This window comes from Erithacus rubecula (assembly GCF_903797595.1).
Source record: "Erithacus rubecula genome assembly, chromosome: 4".
NCBI classification, from domain to species: Eukaryota; Metazoa; Chordata; class Aves; order Passeriformes; family Muscicapidae; genus Erithacus; species Erithacus rubecula.
Genome location: NC_136686.1, coordinates 46046056 through 46069185, shown reverse-complemented (window position 1 = coordinate 46069185; position 23130 = coordinate 46046056). Strand labels below are relative to the sequence as shown.

Here is a 23130-nt window from a genome sequence, read left to right as displayed (position 1 = left end):
TTTGCCTCACTTGTGCAATTTGACTCTGAAATTAGAGCTCAGGTTGCAAACAGGCAACAGTCACTCCTGCACCTGTGACAGCATCCTTCCAAGCCAGAATATGAGAATTTAACATTGTTTGAACAGGAACACTCCTCCTCCCAGTGGGATGAACAGCATAACCTTAAGGAAGTTCCAAAATACTGGTTTCTACATGCCCAGTGAAGCCACTTTTAGGTTACCTTTCAAATTCTCATTGAATTGATGGTAATTAAGAAATTTGGCCTTTCTCCTGGAAATACAATAACAAATCACTGTCTCACTGAAGAGTTAAAAACTCTCTCGAACATATCTCAAATAGTTTCTCTGTAATATCATGGGGTGTGTGGAACAGATTAATTTCCCATCTGGTCTATGAATTTGTTTGCATTATTTGTTTCTATTAGCAACTACAACTTACTAGAAACCACACAAGCACACGGACAGACACAGCTCTTACTAAGAAAATCAAAATAAAGAAGAAGAAAATGAAAAGGGATGGAACAGAGAACAGATGAATCTTTAAGTGTTTAAGTCAATGGTTTGTTACATCCTTTTAAGAGACTGTTTATAGACAAAATTAGCCTTTCTTAAAGTATTACCAATATTTAAATAGTCTGATTGAAATGCAGCATACTTCAGCAGAGACTGACTCTGTTCAAATCAACTCAGCTCCTGGCTTACATACAAATCCATAGAACTGTGTGCAGGACATACTTTTGACTCACTTTTAACATTTAGATATATGGACCATCATCTGTTTTCTCTTTAATGAATACCTCTAGTCTCATACACCACAAAAAGGACAGGGGTGCTTTTCAGGAGGAGTTTGAATGAAGGGAAAGAACTCTGCACATCAGTTCAGGAAGGGTGTTCCACAACTGAGAAATGTCCAAGAGACAGCTGTGGTAGCTTATCAGCATTAACATTTTATAGTCCTGCTACAGAGGACTACAAAGTAGGGAAGTCCCAAACACATATAAATAATATTGATGAAATCGTGTGTCTGTGTATATATATATCTTTTTCCCCAACCACTCCATAAATTATATACTCTTCATGATATAATATGTACATAAAACCCCTCTGGAATTACAGCTTCAGTGGCAATACAACCTTCTCTGTTTAACTCCTAAATTTTTGTGTAGTATGTTAAATAATTTGTCACATTTGTAGTTTACTTCTTCCTCATTCTGAACAGAAGACTCATTAATGTTTAAATCCCAGAGAAGCTATGAACACACATTAGTTTTGTGGCCCTGTTAGACTTCCTGTGATGCTGCTTGCTAAAACTTATCCCCATTTCATTAAAAACAAGGGATATGACTTCAATTACAGCTGAGTGGCACCTGAGGTGTATACACACACAGTGTGTAAAATTATAAACAAAAATGAACTTCCACACATTGATGTCATTTAGGTAATAGCAACAGGAATGAGTGTGAAATCAGCAATGCTGTATATTAATCTGTATTAGGCTATTCTGTTTTAATGTTAAAATATGAACTAGAAGACCCTCTGGAGTCTGCTCCTGTTACTATCTTATCATCCTGGTAATTTATGTTTCACAAAGGTTTTCAACTTCAGGGTGTCAGACTTTGAAAAATAGAGGGAATCAATTAACAACATGAAGCTAAGGAGGAAGAGGACTGGAATTTCTTTAAATCAAAAGTAGAGAAAATATTATAGAATCTGCATTTCACACATGGGCATACTCGTTAGAGCAGAAATTCAGCTCTTACTGAACAGCCACCCAACCAAAAGGTGCCTAGAAAAAAGGAGGTCATAAAAGATGAATGGAAGTATTGATCTGCAAGAAAAGCAAAATCTTGGAAGTCTGGAAGTTCAGAGGTTATGGAGCAAATACCACAACTTACAGTTAAGTGGATTTTGAAAAAGAGGTCAAACCAAAGAACATCCAGGTCTTAAGCAGAAACGGAAATAACAAAAGCAAAAAGGTGGTAAATGAAGACTTGGCCTCAGTTTCATGGCAGAGCAGAGTCTGGAGACAACAGCAGGATGGACATTAGAAGCATGCACAGAAGTGGAGGCCAGTGCACCAACATCTCTGTCCCTGAACAGTGAATAAAACAGTCCCAGAAACAGTCAAGACTAGAAAAACTGACCTAAATCAAAAAGATCCCCACTCAGTAACTGAGGAGAGACACAAATGGAAAGCCATTCATTTAAAGACGATAGAAGCACTGTGTATTATTATGGGAATGTTAGTATGCAAACTGTTAAAAGAGATTGTGATGGAAACATTTATCAATAGCATGGAGATAAGTGAGGAAAATGGAACAGGCTCCCAAGGATTGCTCATGACATGCTAAACTGGTATTTTTCCTTGGCAAGATCTCTAACTGGACTTCAGTAAAACAATTAGAAAGTTTCACCCAGAACAGGACTGAGCTAGGGATTTAAACTGGCAACTGGGCAGAAGAGAAATACCAATGGCTGTGTTGTCGCAAGAACCATTGGGATAGAAGAAAGTAAACAGAGAAGGCCTGGAACTTTCTTTTTATAGTATGGCAAAAAAATAGAAGCTCAGCTAATAGTACAAAAGGACTCATTCTCACATAAACTTTGTTGTCTAAAAATCAGGCTTTTATTGGAAAAGAGTTGCTCCTTTCATAGTCAACGTAGAAACATTGAGGAGGAAAAGTGTGTCTAAAGATGTCTAAGACAGTTCGTTCTTTCCACTGCCTGTAGAAGAAATCTAGATGATTTTATTAAGGAAACACTCTAACCTTCAGAGAGCTACATCATGCTATTTAGTGGTTGGCACAACAGACAAAGCTCACAGAGAAAACACTTAATTCCTGCAATGCATGAGAATTAACTTTCTGTAATCCAGGTGTACATAAGGAAGATGCTTTGAGTTTACCTTGACAAGACTTGGTGTTCAACTGTACCTAATGAATAGGCTCCCCACATTAACACATTCTAGTTTTCTGCTGCTTACTTTCAAAGGGCAATGCTAGCCCAAAGGTTTGTGGGGTGAAGTTCAGAGTCCAAAAAGGTCCAACTGCCAAAAAACATCAACCTTTAGCCTTCAGCAACCTCTCAGCAAAATTCTTACAGCTGAGATACAAACCCCAGAGAGCAGGTATGGGAATTAGAATGCAAATTCATTTTTTTTACTTTGCAGTACTCAGCAATTCTTCATTTCTGAACTTTGCATTCTCAGAACTTAATGACAGGTTGCTGCATAAGGAATTACTAATGCAACTTACAAACTCCAAAGCTAGGCTCTTCTGTACAGCATGCCAGAAACATTTTCTTACATGCAATCATCAAAACAAAGAGAAGATGCTACTTTGAACTACATCTTTAATGACTATTTTGCAAATAATAATCTATCTTTATGCATGATCTGCCTGCAGCACAGCATTTGGTGAAATCCACCTCAGCTAAAATTTCAAGTTGTACAGTCCTGAATGTGAATGAAAAAAACTGTGCATACTATCAGCTTTCCCTCTTTTCCATTGTTTGCTCTCTTTTCTACAACATCACCCATTATTCTAACACAAAAATCAGGAGTTATATCCTCAGCAGTATTAGAGCTACAACAATGTTTTCTCAATACTCACTTTTGGCACATGTGGATTAAATTCTACTGCTCTGTGAATAGCTTCTACTGCATTCATCTCTGCAGTACTCAGCCCTCGCCTTGAGGCAGCCTCTGGAGAAAATCTACAAAAGCAAAGAAACAAACACATTAGGTCAGAAATACTAGTAAGAAAAAGTCAGAAAAGAAATCTAGAACATGGGCCCATGTAACCAAACTGAGTAATTTTCCTATGCTCTCCAAACTTCCATAGCAAGTGGAAACTCTGAGTGATCTATTACATCAAGGCCAATAAAAATCCCAGCAGAAGCGGAAAGCATGTTTGTATCTAATCATGGCAGAAAGTCAGTTCAAACAGTCCCTTCTCTGTCACTAATCTAAATTTGCTCTAGGTACCTTGCTAGGGGCATATTCAAAGCTGAAATTGCAGGAAAAAAATAAAAGAAAAAAAATAACAAGACCAAAAAAAAAACCAAAAAAAACCAATGCCAAATTATTGTTGGAGGGTTTCTATTAAAAACAGGTTTGGGGAAGTTTTAGTTAAGTTCCCAACCCAATGCCCCTGGGTCAGGTTGAGATGGAAGCACGATGCAGCAGCAGTAGCAGGTGGTCTACTGGCTGCAGCACCATTGAGGGTAGCATGCCCAAACTGTGGGCAAATCATCTGCCCCAGTGAATAAAAAACCAGACCATGCAATCTCTTTCTCACCTCACACCCCACGGCTAACTCCAGAGCTGTACTTGGCAGGCAGACACCACAGGGAAAGCTGTGACAACCTTAGCCCTGCCCTCCCAAGCTGGAGTCGCTGTGTAGGGAGGAAAGATGTTGCAGTAGGTACTGGCGATCTACAGAATAAAAAGAATGAAAGAAAATTACTCAGATCTTGATGTGTACATACACTTTAAAAGCAAAAACTGTCAGGATGTCAGTCAAGAAAATGGCTTTCCACTCCACTTGCTTTTCAACTTTAGGGGGCATCAGACCCTCAGGTGCACAGACACAACTCTGCCTGAGATTTGTGTAAAGGCATCTGAGAGCAGAATGGAGATTTTTGAGCTCCATCTCACAAGGAGCTGAGCACCCTTTCAGAGTGGGCCAGTGCTCTCAAGTCCACAGGCATCAGCTAGATGTGCTCAGCACCTTGGAATGTTGAGACCCAAGCGAAAAACATAAAAGGAATGAACAGATATTTGTGTCTCTAAAAATATGAATGTCATCTGCCTCTCAGAATCCCTGACATAATAATGCTAAATCCACCTGCCGCTATTTAATTAGATGAGCAGTGTGCTGACAGCACTTGCAAAAGGACATTGTCACCAGTGCATCCACATTGAGTCATTACCTTTTTCTGGTCAGGTTTACACAAAGTTGAAGAGATTCAGCCACACAACCCTTTCCAGTTGCATCTTTAGTATACTATCTAGGAAGCCAAAGCTCACCCAGACAGTATATATAAAACATAACAAGAATTGCAATTATGCTATTTATCTTCTTTTCTTCTTTCTTAGCATCTCTACGTGCAATGTTTGATCATTACAAATTTTTAATATAAAAAATAATTTTATCAATTAACCGCAGATCTTAATTTTCCTGCTAAATCAGCAGATTGTTAGGGTGTGGGCTCAGCTAAGAAAAATCTTACATTAAATCAGGAATTTTGCTGGACAGTGGTTCTTAAGCACTTACTTGTCAGAGACAGCTCTGGCTTTGAGCAATGCAGCTGTGTAACATATTGTTGCTGATTTTGGTAAACTTATATCTGTTGAAAAGAAAGGAATAAAGTAAGCATTTGAAAACCTAAAAGGGTGCACGAAGAAAAGTAAGCATGACATAAACAAAATTAGTATGTGAACTCAGAATACTTTCTCATCTTGGTACTTATGCTGCCATGTCACATGGATTTTTAAATTTCCATCTGATATACAGGCTTTAAAATGTGTGTTAATGAACTTTGGAACTGCTATTTAAACAGCAACAGGATTCATTAGAGAACTAATTCAAAGAGTGACATGATAGAGACATAATGAAAGAACTCATTACTCCATGCATAAATGTATAGATTACTTGGAATACTTGAATTTTTCCACAGTTCACAAAATATCTAAGTAAAAGCTGAGGGGCTATCTTATTCTTCAAGTTTCACTGAGAAGCAGTTGTCTAATATGAGTATGTGACAGCTATACAAGTTAAGACAGCTATTCAAGTAATAATGGATTTGACTTGCAAGCAGGACATTGACTGAAGTTAAAGATCAAAAAAAAAAAAAAAGGTATTTTGCCTCTTAAGAAAATATTGGACCAAAACACACATTCACCAGACACTCTCTGGCCATTTTATCCTGTTACAGAGATACACATGATAAACCTGACTTAATCCATGAATTAACCTAATTTATATGTGTTTTCTACCAGCAAATTGGCACAATGCATTCAAAAGGTAAAGAGAAATGCTGCTTAACAGGCTTGAGTGATATATTTGTTCTCACTGTTAGAGAGAATTGCCTTCCACATTTTTCATATCATGGTGTAACCCTTGGAGATGTCCTGTGCAGGGCTAAGAGCTGGACTCGATGACCCTTGTGGGTCCCTTCCAATTCAGTTTATTCATAGTCACATATTGAGACTGAAATATTCCAGCATTAAAAATTTAAAGATGACACAACAAACCAAACCCACTAAAGGTTGGATTCTGCAAACCCTTCTGTACACCCTGATAACTTCCTATCCCATACAGAAAACATAGCAAAACAAAAACAAGGCACTGAAGTAGGTCCATTGTAGAAGTGAGTCAGCCTATCTGACTTTCTGTAAGAAACTATCTGCCCCTTGATTTGTCATTAAACTTGATTAAAAAGACAAAATTACCATGGTAACCTGGTTACTTTAGGATTAACACACACTTGTTATTTACTGAACTCATGTGGCTTGCAACATAGGGCTCCAAAAGGGAGTTAAATAGGACAAGCAAGTTGTATCTCAGCAGTCACCATCCTTCACTTATTAATAACCAAGCAACCAGGCACAATGTTATTCTGTGAGACAGAAGACATTGCAGAATGACTGAGGCACTTTAAAATGCTACCTATCATCTGTTTATGCACTTGCACTTCAAGTATGAGATGTAAAGATCCTGCTGGAGGCTTCCCTATAATATATTGCAACTATAATTTCACTTGAATATCTAATTGTAGTGACTAAAGTAATTAAAATCAACAGCATGCAGAGCAGTTTGGATGACAGATATGCTAATTACTCCTCTAATGGAAGACAGCTACAGAGACAGGCATGAGCACATCTTCAATGACAGAAAGAGAAAATATTTCTGAACACATCCAATAACCCTCTTTATACCAAGTTTTCCTTAACATCAGGAGTTAAAAGTTATCTCCAGTAAACAGAAATGCCTTTTAAATATATTAAAGCAAAACAGAGTATCACAAAGCACCGTTCTAGTAGACAGTAAGTGTTCCTGAGCTGGAAACATCTGTGCATACAGATTGCAAGATGATTCACAATAAACAGCTGGCATCTGCAAGGAAGAGAAATGTGGCAAGATGAGCTAAGGCTCAGATACACCAAGTGTAGAATAAATGGGGTTTCTCAAAGAATGCTGTGCTCAAATCTGATCACCCATGGTCAAGAACAACAGAAGCAAACATAATTATTGGACTGGTTTTGTATCAAACCAAATTAAATAAAGACTGAGAGAAGATCTAGCTGTTTCCTGTGCAGACCCACATGGAACACCAGGAGAGAAGAAGGGCTGCTTAGGTAAAGGACAACACTGGCACAAGAAGGAAGAGTTCAAAATTAAATTTAGAACACAGATTAAAAGAAAGTTTCTGTGAAATTAATATTTGAGGGAGATTTCCAGGTAGAACAGTGGAGCAAAAAGACCAACTTATTCTAGTATGGAGTTTGCTCAGCTCACAGAAGGGGCAGTGTCATGCAGGGGCCCTGATTCAGGAGGCATCCTCCCATACTATGCTCCATGGGAGCAGGCAGGACTTGTTTGAAGTTAATACTTACAGACCCCTAGCAATGGAAGAAATAGATAGAAATGCTCACATTTATCACAGAATCACAGAGTGGCTGGAGTTGGAAGTGAGCTCTGGACATCATCTAGTCCAACTGAGACAGCCCTAGCAGGTCAATGCCTGCTTGCTTTCAAAAGTGTTTTTTCTTTTCGTTTGCTACACATTACACCATAAGTATTTGGTTCTGCTACATGCTGGTCTGTGACTACAATACTTTAAAATCCTCATATAATTTTGGCTTCATCTCCAAAACTGCGCCCTCAAATTTGACAAGGAGGCATAAACAATTATGTCTGGTAACAACTTGAATTTAGCAAGGGAATCGTGTCCAAACTAGCCCTAGGAGATATGTACTCTGTCATGAACCAAAGTGAAGTTTTAATAAATGACTGTGTCCAGCTCTGTGAGCCATCTGGCAAAATATCTTCACATACACTGTTTCCCACCCTCCTGTGATTACTTGTGGAGCTCCCACAATATGTGGAAAGATGTGACTGCTATTCTTTTGTCAAATCCATCAGGACATTTTTGCCTAATAGAAACTGATGTGTCAATCTAGAAAAGGCTCTCCTTCTTTCTTATTGCTTGTATTGTTAAACAGAACACAAGAACTAGACTTAATTTATAAGCATTTTCTTTCCATAAGTCTCCGTCATGTATGGGGCGGTTGGGAAAGTTAATTCTTACTATTCATTTGCTTCTTAAGCAGTTGCTTGTAAGACTGAACTGATGGAAAGATGCTATGGATATGCAGAGTATGCCATATATAATCTAAAATTGTCATGGGATCTAATATTCTTATCAATAGCAACTAAATTAAAAATTTATGAATCTGGATATGGAATGATGCACCATTCCCTACCAAGTCAGCAGAAGGCTCTAAACAAAGAGACAGGCATACTGCAATTGCTTTAGTCATATTAAATGCAAAAATGTAAATCACTAATCACAAATTATTCCCTATTTTGCACAGGGGGTAGGAAGAATTGCAAAAAGAAGATTGAAAGCAATCTAGCAAATAAATATGTGCAGGCTGGATCAGTGATGACAGAAGAGAAATGCAGTCATCTACAAAGACACAAGCATTGAGAAAGGAAGTGAATTAAGCTGATACAAACGGTTAAAAACAAGAGTAATGTGATGGAAATCACTGAAGTATGAGCTGAACGTCAGGGGAAAAACACTATCAAAAAGGTCTAATATCCCATTAGAACACTGATCACATTTTCCCACAAAATGTAGTAGAAAACATGCTGAGAGAAAACAACTATGAATATGGTGCTCAAAAAAACCAGTTCCAATTCTCTGTACTTTTGGCATTCTTTCTCAGTAGTGGGAAACACCCCAATCAAACATACATAGTCACTATGTTAGAATGGGAAAACCATTGCAGCACATATAAGAAGTCTTTATTTTGCCATGACCACAAGTAAAACTTACAATGTTCAGATATGGAAAGATTTAAAACTGCCAATTTTAAACACTTCATATGCCACTCTTGCTGACATGCATATCAGTGACCAAGAAGTGTCATCCACTTCAACCTGACCAAGTTCAATCCTAAATGCCTGTACCGAGAAATAGTAATTTCTGCTAAAGAAAGTTACAGAGAGCAAGACTAGTGTAATTACTTTAGACTTCTTGTGCTTTTGCATAAATAGGAAAACCAAAAAATGCCACAGAATCATATGGAAAAAAAAAAAAGAAACCAGATGGTATGAGCAGACACAGAAGTCATGCTGAAATCTAGCTGAAGTGACAAGTGATTTTGATATGGAGGAAAGAAATCAGTTCTTGCAAGCAGAAGCTGAAAAAAATGTGATAGGAACAAACTATTTTCTCAATATTACTGTTACACAAACTGGAGGTCTTGATTTGCATCTTTCAAAGAAACAAAAGGGACTATAAAACACTGTGTTTGTGGGAATGGCTGATTCCATACTGCCACTTACTACATCTTTCACTCTGAAGAAAACTCTTCACTGCATTTAGAACACTGACTCAATTAGCTCCACCAGGTAGAAGATCTTCAAAAAGTCAATATAAACATGGCAAGCAATGAAACTATCTACAAAACCCCTGGAGACCATAGGTAATGTAGCTGAAGGCTGCATGCAATTGCTTCACCAATCTGGAACTCTCCAAAAGGACCGCATTCTATATAAGTAGAATTTACATGCATAATCTGAAGGACAATAAGAAATTGGACAGAAGGGAGAAAAGAGAGTAGCCCTGAAAAGGCTACATTTTAGAATAGTTACCTCTCTGTGCTAACTCTTTGGATTTCACTAAGTTAAAAGTTTTCCAAGAAAAAGAAGTCTCTGTTGCTAATGTGTTTCTTCAAAGGCCTGCATTTTGATATAACACTTAGTAAAAGCAGGATTCTGCTTGAGTAAGCTGCTACCAAATAAAAAAGTGTCAAAGTATAGAGCAGAATGAGATCTTTTCTATCTAAGCCCCATTTCCTTTCTATGTGTCCTTTGCTATAAAGTATCATCTCAAATGAACTCCACATTTGGGACTCTGGCAAGGCAACATGGTCTTTCTTCTTCTCTGCAAAGGGGTATGCGAGAGAAGAATTTGCAGAAAGTGTTCATCCAGCAAACCAGAAGGATATAAGTCTCGCTGGAAAACACTGCACTTTTAAAAAATGGAAGCAAGGACATGTTTAGAGAAACCATTGCATGACTACAATTAACTACAGAGGCATCCATTCTTTCTAAACCTGACTTTAAATTGCCAGAAAAGTGTGAGTTTTCACACAGTGCCCAGGTTATCATTTAATATTAGAGCAACTGCCTGCCCAGGGAAATTAATAAATTAGTTGCTCTAAGCATGACTACAAGCAGACCAACCCCCCAGCCATAACTATTTCTGCTGTAAATAACACGGATATGTGTTAAATCAGAGCCAAAAATATTTTCAGAATTCAACAGTATTTAGGTCATCCTCACTCTACTGACAGACACTGAACTCTGAAACCATAATGATGTAGCTCAGCAACAGTGCATGCTGTTCCACTAATGAGAACCTTTTTCCATGAATAATGAGTATGGACATCAGCTCTGTTGCCAGGTACATAATATAAACACAATCTAACACATGGCTTTTGGTAAAGCAGTGCATCTGCTTGCAGAGGCTGAGGTTTCACATGATGTGGTCCAACATTTTAGCCCAGGGTGGGAGCAGATTGCTCAAGGAAATAATTTGTTCATATGTTATCAAAATACAATAAATCAGGTTTGGTCTTAGTGAAAAAAAAAAAAAAAAGCAGTAGAGTGGGACCAGCAGAAACTGCAGATAGGAAAGTATAAATGAGTTCAGTGTTTTATATTCCAATAAATCTTACAACACATGAAGCTGATGAGTTCTAAAATGAGCTGTGACTCCCTCAGACAGGCCTTCTGAGACTCATGAACTGTAAGGGTTATATTGGTAAAGCCTGTGTTTGCTGAGTCCTTTTGCAAACCTAGTGCATACACACACCGTAACAAAGTGTGAGTTGAAACTGCCTGTGTTCAAACAGCCAAAGTAAGAGCTTTATTTTTAAAAGTCTCATTTGTTCTGACTCTATCAGAGAGTATTTTGAGAAAATGGAACACACTTTCAAGTTTTATCAACTTCCATGACATAAAGAGCTACCATGGTATTGTTTAAAATCAGGGATCAGTGCTTTTAGTACACTGAAATAAAGCTTGCACTTGAGTTTAGTCTTGAGATTTCAGAGTACAGGCTTAGTGCCCTGTTCTGTCACAGTTCTGCTATTTCCCAGGACTATTACCTCATACTACATTGAAGAATAGAAGGTGCCAACATACTGTGACGCCTGGGGAATAAAAACCAGCATTTCTACTTACTTGCTTCTTAACATGGCAAAATAAAGAATATAGGAATCTCTCCCAGTGTCACAGAAATTACTGAAATACAAGAAGCTACTAGAAAGACTCTGATGTTACACTTAACTGCCAATTTCTTCAATCAGACTAAGTACAACCAAGATCTCTCCCAGAGTCATTACTGCCACTGAATGGCAGTACTCAAGGGCCTGGGTGACACTTTGATCTCTGCTTAGAATGATTTGACTCCAAATAGAGTTGAAAATATTCCAGACTGGACTGGTAGGAGCAATTTTCACTAATGTTGCTTGCAATCAGCTGTTTATTTATCTTTTTTTAAAACAGCCTCATCTCTGCCACAGTTTACTGCAGGAGTCTGAAATCTGGCAGGATGATCGTGTTAGTGTCAAGCCAATGGTCTATTATAAGCCTCATTCAAATTTATCTTAACTTCATAAGTTAAAAGATGTTAGAAGAAAGCAGTTAGCACATATTCAGTGGGAGCTTCTGGCTTTTTTTGGCTATACCACCTAAAGATTCACTGTTCAACAAGTACAGGTGTCAGTACTCCAGTGAACATGCACCACCCCTTTGCCATGGTTCTGTGTGATGATATGGACCCAAGTACTGGGGCTCACAGCAAGAAGCTTCTGTCTGTGTGAGCTCTTACTGTTCTGCTTTTTGGCACTCAGGCACTGCAACAGAGAATGACAAATGAAGAGGAGGCAGAGGCCACAGAGAAAAGGCTAAATAGTAGAGATGTTAAGACAGTAGTTGTAAAGTGAATGGTGATGTATCTTGACCATCACTGCCCTGAAGAGAAGATTTGGATAGGTAGTCAGGAAAAAAACCCAGGAAAAGCGGAAGAACGGAATGGAGAATGAGTGGTACTGGCTGAACAAGGAGGCTCTGGTAGGAAGTGGGAGCAATTAAAAGCTAAAACTGAGCATGTGGAAGAGGATTCAGTCAGCAAATGGGACAGAAGACCAGCCAATTCCTTAAAGAAATCCATGACAAAGAGAAATGAGCACTGTGGTTATAGGCTCCAGTGTCCATATTGGTAGGCATTTATACAGCAGTAGCTCAAATAATGTCCATCTTTTTTTTTTTCCAGTACTGTGGATGTTTCAAGCCTTAAAATATTTGTTCAAAGAACATCTGAGATAGTAAGAGCTACCAATTAAGAACATTTTAAAGGTTATAAGATCAACCTGGCAAAAGAATTTACATCAAAATTAAGGCTACATAGGTTTCACTTAAGTCAGCTATTTGATCCATGCAGGTTATGATCTCATTTCTAGTCACATCATGATGTAATATTCCTTGCATAAACTCGCATAATCCAGTGCATAGAATGACGTTTTTTTGAGGGTGAATGAGGAGTGTGTAGTAACACAATAGGAAACTGACAGCTGTAAGTTCTCTGATTCATTTGCAGAACTTGTAAATTGGCTCCTGACAAGCCAGGGACTGCAGTAAGAAGAGGAAGAGTGGCACTGTGCAGACAAATGAACTTTGCTCTACAGAACTGGATTATATTCCTGGTTTTGTCACTGAGTTTTTACGCAGTATGAGGAAAACCCAGTTAATTTGAACTAAACAAAGTATGTCAGTTGGTGCTTCTACCTCTGTGTCTCTGAAACCGTGGTGCCTTCAAATTTAAAAGCTAGAGCTCCAGCAGCTGTGATTTAAACATGAAAAGAGTTGCAATGCTGCATAAACCAATGTTTATTGAAAAACAAACAAACAAAAAAACCCAACAAAATGTCCACCTTGTCTTCTGAGCTTTCCAAGGTTTCCCTGAAAGACATCAAGTCTGCTAATCACCAGACTGCTATGAAGTTAAATCAATGTTTTTTTCTATGCTACTATATCAACTCCACAGATAAGAAGTGGGGAACTGATAATATCAGGGGAACTGATAATTATTTTTTTCAGAAAAAGTTTCAATAGCATGCAATAAAAATTCTGCAGAACCTAAACAGTCATTCTTTAAACATCAACAGAAAACAAAGAAAGCACTGGGGAGCTGCTGTTGAATCCACCACCCTGTGCAATGATTTCAGCAGAAAAAATTCACTGTATTTAATCTTTGGATAAAGGATTTGTGTAAGGGCATGTATGAAACTCACGCCTATCAATTTAATTACAGAGTTTCCTAAATTTTAGGTGTTTGATGAAAATATATTTCTTTTGTGTGTATCACCTAAAGAAAATACAAATAGATATTTGAACTTACCATCATACTTTGCTAAGACTGCCTGGACATCTGCATATGCTTGCAGTTCCAACAAAGCCTCTAGCAGGTTTTCGTGGATGTTGAACATGCTGAGCAGGGGAAATTCCTTCATCAACTACAATCAATAACATATGAAAGAGTTAGATTATTAAAATCAAGAAGGGTTTCTTGTTCCAAATGCATTGAAATAGACAACACCAAGTTAAAACTCCTCAGTTCCTCTTGATCTTAGTTCTTTCCCAGAGTTCACTATTAACTCAGAAATTTCTGAGCTCATAATGAATACTAGGTCAGGTTCTTGTCAAGACCTGCTTGTATGGGATGTAATTAGTCAAATCCAACAACCCAGCTATCTGAAAATGTAACTCTCCTTCAATGAACAGACTCCTTCAAAGTGAAAAACAGTTATTGTTCTGGGAAAGAATCTTCACCAGTGTAGCTCCAGTGTATCAGCAGTATGTAATGCAGCACCTCTCTGATATATTAGTGGAAAAAACAGAAAATGCATTGAAAAACCACAAAACATCAAATGAGAGAAGCTTACATATATCCAACCATGTTACCAAGAATGTGATGCCAGGATTTGTAATTGCAAATACTTTAGAACACAATTGCTATTGAGGCTAACATGAAAATAAAAGAGAAAGAGGGAAGGAAAGGAAGAGGAAGAGAAAGATGAAAGAAATAAAAGACAGCAACAACAGGAAATGTAAAGCTTATGCAAATCAAACACCATAACTAAGGAATACATCTTGTATGACAAACTGAATGAAATATAGAGTTAAAATAATCTAATCTTTTCACATGTAAGTGCCTTTACTTTATGAACTAAGAGATTGAGAGATACCAGGAATTTGTTCTAAGATATCCTCAGTTTTAGTATCTGCATAGATTGAAATGGTTGAAGCTGATACTCAATTGTATCTCTTTTTTGAAGTCACACTTATAAGAAGCATCCATGTTTTTTACTGCAGAATTGATTAACTGATATTTTTTATTGTCAGAGTGATTCTCCAAAGAACTGAAGTGTTAAAAGATCCTTGTTTCATTGTGTGTCCTTTATGGTTGTTTAACTGCTTTTGTGATACAGATTCAGCACAAAAAAGTCCCTGACAGTGAAGAACTGGGGTAGCTGTTATTACCACTGCTTCTCAGGAACTTGCAGGGTAATACTAAAATTAACAATATCTCTGATAGGGTTTATGAGAACAGTAAAAGTAAAAGTAAAAAGGATTGAAACAAGAGGGATGGATATTCCCTAAGAACTTCAAAAAATGAGACACAGGTAATGCACTGGAGCTTCTTCACTCTGTTAAGAAAGATCTTAACAGGTAAACAGAGAAACAAAGCACAGAGAATTTCTTGTGCAATGGTCTGGTATAAGCTAATGGAAGAACTATTCTGACCTTAAGACTCTAAATTTATTTGTCTGGAATAGCATTGACTTTGCTGCACTTTGAGGATTATTAGAAGATGAAAGGCAAGAATGGCAGTGTTTCGTTTAACTGATTATATAAATTTCTGGTCAGAATTGGGATCATTGAGAGAGCAGCTGAAAGACATCACTGAACTTTTCATGTTAATGGCATGGGGATGCCCATAAACTCCTGGTTTCATTGGTAGGAGCTGAACCTGTGAAAAAGAACACAAAAAAACCTGGATAGTTTGCAAGCTTTTCTCCTCCATTAAAAAAAAAAAAAAAAAGACCACAGATCTTGATGCTCATGAAGGTTAAGTGGAAGGGTTTGAGAATAAAATAAAAAGTTAAGTCATTGTTCATGAAGAAAAGTAAGTGCAGGTGGAAATTCACATAGTTGGATTCATTAAAGACCCATCCTTAAGTCCACTTCTCTTCGTTCTTGTCCTTACTCACTGCTGGATTTTTAAGAGAGGAAGCTACTATTTGGCAGGAAAATGCATGACAGAATCTGGCTCTACATAAATGTGATTCAAAGTTCAGAATGAACATCCTGCAAAGAAACCCCTCTAAGGGATTAAGAAAGATTATCCTTCCTCATTGAGAATGAATAACGGCTGGCAAAATAACATTCCCTCCATCAGTGAAGAAAAGGGAAGAGCTGCAGCTAGTTATAGGTGTACTCTGGCCAGTAAAAGCTTCTACTCTGGGTCTCCACCTCTCACTGACATCACTCACTGATTTTTTTTTTTTGCTGTTTTAATTAGGTTCTGTCAGAGTGATAAAGCCTGTCTCAGACAGCAGAGGAATAAAGGTCACTGTCTGGACTGCCAGGCCTCCAAACTGAAAAGTGTAATTAAGGTTTTCTCTGGGAAAGGTCAAGCACTAAGAAGTCCAACCCAGTAATACTGAACTCAGTTAATACTGCAGCCTCAAAAATAAAACACCTCTAAGTGACCACTCTGCTACTTGAACACTGACTGTGCATAAATGACAGCATGTTTGCTATTAAAAAACAGAAGAATAAGACATGAACTCATTTCTTTGTCATATCTGGATGTATAGTTTCTACTTCTCACTGCAAATAATTTCCAATCACAGTTAAAATTTGTTTACTGAGAAACTTGCCAGAAAGTAAAGCCACTTGGATGGAAGAATATTTTGACAGGTCATCTTTCAGATCTCATAGTGAAAGCAAACACTGGGGAAGAAAAAAAACTGCCACACAGGTCTGGTGACCGGTCAGGGCAGGCCACATGCTGAGGAGCAATGAGGAGCAGACTGAGCTTGCTCCCCTCCCTAGCAGATGGAGGGGGAGCTGGCTCATACTCCATACAAAGATGTAAAGATGGGCACACTGTTCCTGAACACCAGAAGAAAAACACACCCTTGAGTTCCATACTTTGAGCTCTAATCTGGACTCCAGTTTAAGAGGCACAGACATCGCTTTGCACCCAAAGATTCATTTCCTGCAAAGAAAAATTCTGGAAGTAACTCTGACACAATCCAAACGTATCTGAACACTAGTCCCAGAAGCACCCTATTCCCAGACTCACTTCAATTCACATTACAGGATGTAGGTTCACTGATTTTGTGATATATATGAAAAAATGATGATTGGAAAAAATGCCTTGGTACAAAGAAATCCACATCTGATTTGTTGGATGAGAAGCAAGTTTTATCTCTCAAAGGGCATTTATTGAAGATTTCCTAACTGAGAGTATTTCAGTTATGGGCATTTTCATTTAGATCTAATTTTAAAAACATTTTCAAGGAATGCAGCTTTAATGTCTGCATCTATTATTCTCCCCATGACAACATTAACATCATGAATCAATTAATAAAGAAACATTATTTGTGTAGAAACCCACTATAACCTGCAGTTTATGCCTACAACTACACCCCAGGATTCAAGGGAATAGAAAGGTGGGCAAATGAATAATATTATATACAACCTGCTGTTGTTCTCCATTGGGATTATGGTTGTGTGCACGGTCACAAATTTCATGGCAGGGCATGCAATCATTCATTGTTTCTTGTACTCATCTTCTCCACAAACAGTAACATTTGTTAGATTAATATTCAACTGAATGCATTCATTAAAAGGAAGTGTGAATTTATCTCGAAATTAAGAAACAAGAAAGCAATGGAAATTCAATGCAAACAGTGAAACTGTTACAACCTTAATTCCTAGTGGATATGTTCCTGCAGTGGGTATATGAAATTGAAAACTCTGTTTTTTAGGAGGCTGCCATCTTTCAGGTGCAACTGTCCACCAAAACTGAAGGACCAAGCACACAGTATGGATAGCACTGGTATTTTCACAAGTGCTTTGCATAAAATGCTTTCTGGTATATGACCTGTAATCAGTTAACTAAACAAGGTAGGAAAGGTGAAACTCCAAGCCATTTCTGAATAGAAAAACAGAAGCCTCCCTCTCTGTGGGCTTCATTGTCTGCAGATGACCTTTCAGATGTCTAAACTCTGACTGAAGCTCACCCTGAGCTTGAGGTATTTGCAACTCGTCACTCCACACTGACCTTCTGATGTCTAATTAGATATTCCAATTCTTAAGTTGCTGTCCTGGCCAGCTCACCTGGCAAGGACAGAAGGGCAGAAACACTGTCAGCAGATTAAAACCAGTACACAAAAAGGCTCTCTTAACAACATCAGATGCTTAAAAATTAGTCTAACTCCTAGTCCAAAAAAAATTAATTCCATCACTGTCTCATTGAGAGTGGGATTCATGTGATATAAATACGTTATAGCTCTTGGAGTTGGAAAATTATCTAAAATACACTGGACCTACCTGAATTAAACAGAGTTCTGCTTAATTGCAGCAAAAGTAGGATTCTGTCAATTCATTAATTCCTTTAAGTGCTGCATTCCTTTTGGTAAATAATCACTGTTTTGTTTGGAAGTAGCTCTACAGTTACTCTTTTACAGCTCAGAGAGTATAGCAGCTAAGAAACCAAATCCATCAGATCCTGTTGTTTTGAAGCTTGGAAATTATTAGCAGCAGAAAACTTGTCTTTTCCTCATATGCGAGATTCAGGAAATTTGACAACTTCAGTGTCAGAAAAGAGCCCCAGATCCAGTTCACAGTAACTCTGGGATGGCATAGGTTTATAATTTAACATTCCATTTTAAATTTGAATTTAGACTTAGTGCTGCATAATATTCAAAGATATTATTACTTCTCTTCAATGTTGGATTAACAGTGAGTAAATAAAGTGAAAAATATCTTACTAAATATGCAATACTCTAAGGAAATATGTTAGAACATGAAGCCTTTTTGTTCTTCTCTTAATTGAAGGATTAAAGTCTTTAGAGTATGACAAGTTCTTTAAGGAGTACAATTATGAAAAGGTTGCTATTTGGACTATGCTCTAAAATGCATGTATTTCAAGAATAAAGGGAATTTTAAAGACAGATATGGCATGAAGAGCACAAGTTGCTCCAGATTTTATGCTTACTACTAAACAATCATTATATAAAACTAGTAACAGTGCTAAATTGTAATAATATTTGTTACATCAAATATTACTGACTTTATGAAGCATGAAAATAAAGTCATTACTCAGTCCTGCTCAAAAAAAAATCTTTTATTTGTATCACAGATTCACACAATGTTTTGGGTTAGGAAGGACATTATAGATCACCTAGTTCCAACCCTCCTGCTGAGGGCAGGGATACCTTATACTAAAAACAACCTGCTCATGAAAATTCATACTAAATACATCTCATTCTCCCTGAAAGTAAAAGTGCTACTAAAAGGCAGCAAAGCAGTAGACAGAAGGAAAATAATCCTTGAAAGAACATCCTGATGTACTTTTTTCAGAAACTGACATATTTTTATTAGTGGATTTTTGTGAAATTAAAGCGAGGAACTATGTAGGAGCTCAAAAATCAGCTAGGAGATTGCAGAGAGATGGAAGACCACAATTGAAGTACTATAGAAGTCTCTGAATATGAAGTGATGCCAGATGGTCAATACAAAAAGGATTCCAGTTACTGGGGCTCCCACCAAGACTATGTGACTATATTTTGTCTTAATAGAATTACAATGCTGGCAACCTGTAATTTAGATGAGAATCATTACTGTCAGTTTAGGTAGTAGTCACCAAATTTCTAGCTTCTGAGAGCTCTGAGCAGAATCACAATCATGACTAAAAGTGAGGGGTTTGAGTCCTGTGAAGATAAAGGAAGGGATAAACATCATTAGGGGAATCAGAGAAGTCTCCACTTTAAGAGCCCACTGAAATGAGAGATATTCCAGTTTGCTCTACCCACTTACCATATCATGTGAATCTGTGACCAAACAAACTAGAATTGAATATACAGACATGTGAAAATATTAAAATCAGCATTTATCACTTGCCATTATTGCAGTGCTTGAATATCAGAAAAAGAATTAACTGAAGACATCACTCTGTGGTGGAGACTGGCAAATGCCATCATTCAGAAGAATAGCAAAATATATGCAAAAGTACAGTAAAAGTAAAGAATAGTAAAATCTATGAGATAACGCTTGGTCTCATTGAACTAAGTACTTTCTATTTTAATAAATGGTACTTTAAACAACTGCTACAGATGTTAATAAAACTAGAATCCCACTCAAAGCAGAGCAGCCTGCCTAACCTGACCTGTGTAACACAAGCCAAAGAGTCTGACTCACTAATCCTTGCCTCAAGCACAGAAGCATATGGGAGAGACAGACAGTAGCTGTTGATGCAACTAGTTGCAGAAATTGTGTTGTTAAATTGCTAGGGATTATAACATCTTTACTAGGAATAAGTACTCTCTTTGTTTCACACAATTTGATAATTTGAGGTGCAGAACCCTGCTCTGGCTATATATTTGCTTTATTCAAGAAGTAATCAGCAATGCACACAAGAATACAGAATTCAATAAAATATTGAATAGAAATCCCTATTCAAAGCTCAGCAAAAGAAGTTGCCAAGAAGGTATGCTAGATTTGCAGAACTACCATACTAGCAAAAATCACTAATGCAATTGATCAGAAGAAGATAAAAACTCAATCCACCCATATCATTAAAATTGATTTAGTGTGCTTGAGTACTCCTTCAAACTCTTCAAGTGATGTCACCTCTTAAACCATTTCAGATGCTTAGGGCAGCCCAACTGTTTACAGAATTTTTCATGCAGTCAATGGATAAGCATGCAGCACCCTTGACAATACAAGCTGCTTAGGTGTCCTCTGTGGCATAAAATATGCATTTAGTGATGGCAAGTGAGCACCAAGATGAACACACAAATACACTCATGAAATACCCTCAGCAAGGTACTCAGAGCTAAATATGCAGAAAACTACTTCCAGGTCCTTTATTGTGAGCTGAAGTGTAATTTCTCAGCAGATACAACTAACACCAGAAATAAAATACACTTTTCTGACCCTTATCCTTCTCCAGACTTAAGGAAGACCTGGAGACCCTCTTTTTTTCACTAAACCTCACTCAATTCTGAACAAAGTTGCTGAGCATAGAGGAAGGTGTAATTCCACTGTGTCTCAGAAACATATACTTAATAAAACCACAAAGCAATCTTTGAGGGAGTGCATGCCCATGGGGAAGGATAAATACACTCTAGAATGAGTTTCTTTCACCTTCTCTCTGAAGGAGGAAGCAATTAAAAACTTCCACTTGCTTTGTCCACTATCACACCTTTTGCCTGCCACCCTTCTCCTTCATAAACATGTATCTCCCTTCAATTAAAGTTTGTTCCATCAAATGTTCTCCAGAACAATCCCAAGAAGCTCCAATTAATTTGTTGATTCATTTTCTTGCATGGTTCATTTTCATGTGGACACTCCAGTGAGCCAGCTAGGAAAAATTACTGTGTTGGCCTGTTCCTGCATTCAGTGGTGCAGTCACTGATTCAGTTATCCACAAAGCAGAGAGAGAAGTGCCTTTGCATACCCTCCACATCCTCTCTGTTTTCAATCAATGAAAAACACAAAATGCAAACCTAGCACATTCCTGTTTTGGTCCATTGTAATAGTGAGGGACTCTGAAAAGAGCAGATGGAAAGCAGGTGGCACAAAAGGCTACCCTTGCTCATCACCACTACTGGCTTGTATCACTGTCCACAAGGAAGATTCAACATGCAGGGATACTAAAGATTACTCACAGCCACCATAATGGCTGTTTGCCTCTGCACATACTAAATTCTCCAGCATCGTTCAGAACAAACTACTTAAAGTCCTCCTAACATAATCAGCACAACAAATAAAACAAGCACTGTAGACTTTCTCCTCGGGGACAGTAAAAGCAATCTAGTTCCCTCACAGACCATAGCATGCTCTGAATAAACAATAATAAAACAGGAATGATTCTGTTGACTACATTGGAGTTACTCCAACAATACACTAATCAAAATGAGATCACAAGTTAACTCAATATATACAAATAGTGACAGCTGCTGGTTTCTATAGCAAAATATAGTAAATAATTATCATCAGAAATACAAGCAAAAGCAACACCTATGTATGATTACATTACATGCTTCCATGGAAACCACAGGTTTGTAATTCCCATTAACTCAACTCAACTGAATGAATTACATCCAAGCAGCAAAGCCAGCAAAAAAATACTATCTCAAAATCAATCACAGAAGCAACAGAAATTCCTATCCAGTTTTTTATAAAATTAAGAACCCTTGATTTTAAACAGTCTTAAAATCAGTTTTTTAAAAAGCCGCTGGTTTAAAATACCTAAATTTAAATACCATTAAATTAAGAAATACGATTTTCCTATCAGCAGTGCATATAACCATAAAATTAAACTCTTATTTAAGTCACCAACAGCTCATTTTCCTTCCATTAAGGTGCTTTAAGTAGGATCTCAGTCTTTTCATACACAAAATTCAAGCAAGACAAATCTAATCCATCAGTAATGTCCTCAAGATGGCCTTATATATGCAATAAATTAAACACTCTCAAATATTTTATTTTTTCGAAGTGCCAAAGACTCACTACATCCCAATCATATTTCCCAGATGGTGTCATGAACCTCTTAACACTTCATTTCCATCATGTTCCATGTCTTGAGAAACCTGTTTTCAATCTTTCAAACAGGGCCTCCGCCCTCTGTTCCCTGATGTTAGATTCAGCAGTCCCTAGCCAACATACTCTTTTTAGGATGAATAAATTCATCTCCTTCCTCATCAATCACAAAGAAACCCTCAATGACAGATTCATGTTCTTCAAACCTCTCAGTAAGTGTACTATTTATGTCTTCCATGAAGAAATGGAGGATATGCATTCATCAGAAATAAGTAGCTCCAAGCCAGTCTAAGAGAAGCATCTGCAAAGCTGACTTGACCTTAATCTTGGTCCCAGTGTACTGGAGCTGTCACCTAGAGTTACTGCTGCTTTAATATTACATCTAGAGACTTGCTAATTCTCAGCTCTGATTGCTTAAAATAAAGAGCTCTAGAGGCATTTAAATTCAGTTCTGAGGATTTGGCTCAGTGTCTGTATGTGAAAAAAACACAGAATGCATTGATCTGAGTTGAAACTCTCTAAGATGAAATTCCATCTTTATACCTCCTTTTCCTTACATCTAATCCTTCCATTTTAACAAAATATTCCTGCTGACGAGTGTTTTCTGTTCTTCAAATGTCTAATAACTGATGACTTTGGGTTTCCCTGTTATTCCTGCCTCTCGAGATCCATGTTGTACTTAATTTCAACAATTTTCTCTTTTGCTTATAAATTTCAGACAATTTTATCTCTAGTGAAAAGTAAGTCATTCACTAATCAGAATTCTGTTTTTCACTTTGCATAAGAAATCTAGGACTAGACAGACCACCCAAAACCCCAAACCAAGTGTTCTGCATACACAACTATCCATATATATTGACATCAGCAGAATGCCTCACAGAGTATCTGTTCCCCATAGCCCTATCTACAAATCACAAAACACATTCAGCAGCCCATAGTAAGCTCCAGAATTTGCCATAATTATGATGTGTGATATTTGAATGGGAAA

General features: G+C 37.5%; 1 protein-coding gene across 4 annotated transcripts in view; it reads right to left on the bottom strand.

Annotated features, from left to right (window-relative positions):
* ST7 (suppression of tumorigenicity 7) overlaps window positions 1–23130 on the bottom strand; it is a 133634-nt gene that overhangs the window by 15251 nt on the left and 95253 nt on the right. For all 4 annotated transcript variants that reach the window (XM_079304186.1, XM_079304189.1, XM_079304188.1 and 1 more), the window contains exons 9-11: window positions 13702–13816; window positions 5277–5349; window positions 3612–3714 (exon numbers count right to left, since the gene is read on the bottom strand). In XM_079304186.1, coding sequence (XP_079160312.1) covers window positions 3612–3714; window positions 5277–5349; window positions 13702–13816 — 291 coding nt within the window. The remainder of the gene's footprint in view (window positions 1–3611; window positions 3715–5276; window positions 5350–13701; window positions 13817–23130) is intronic.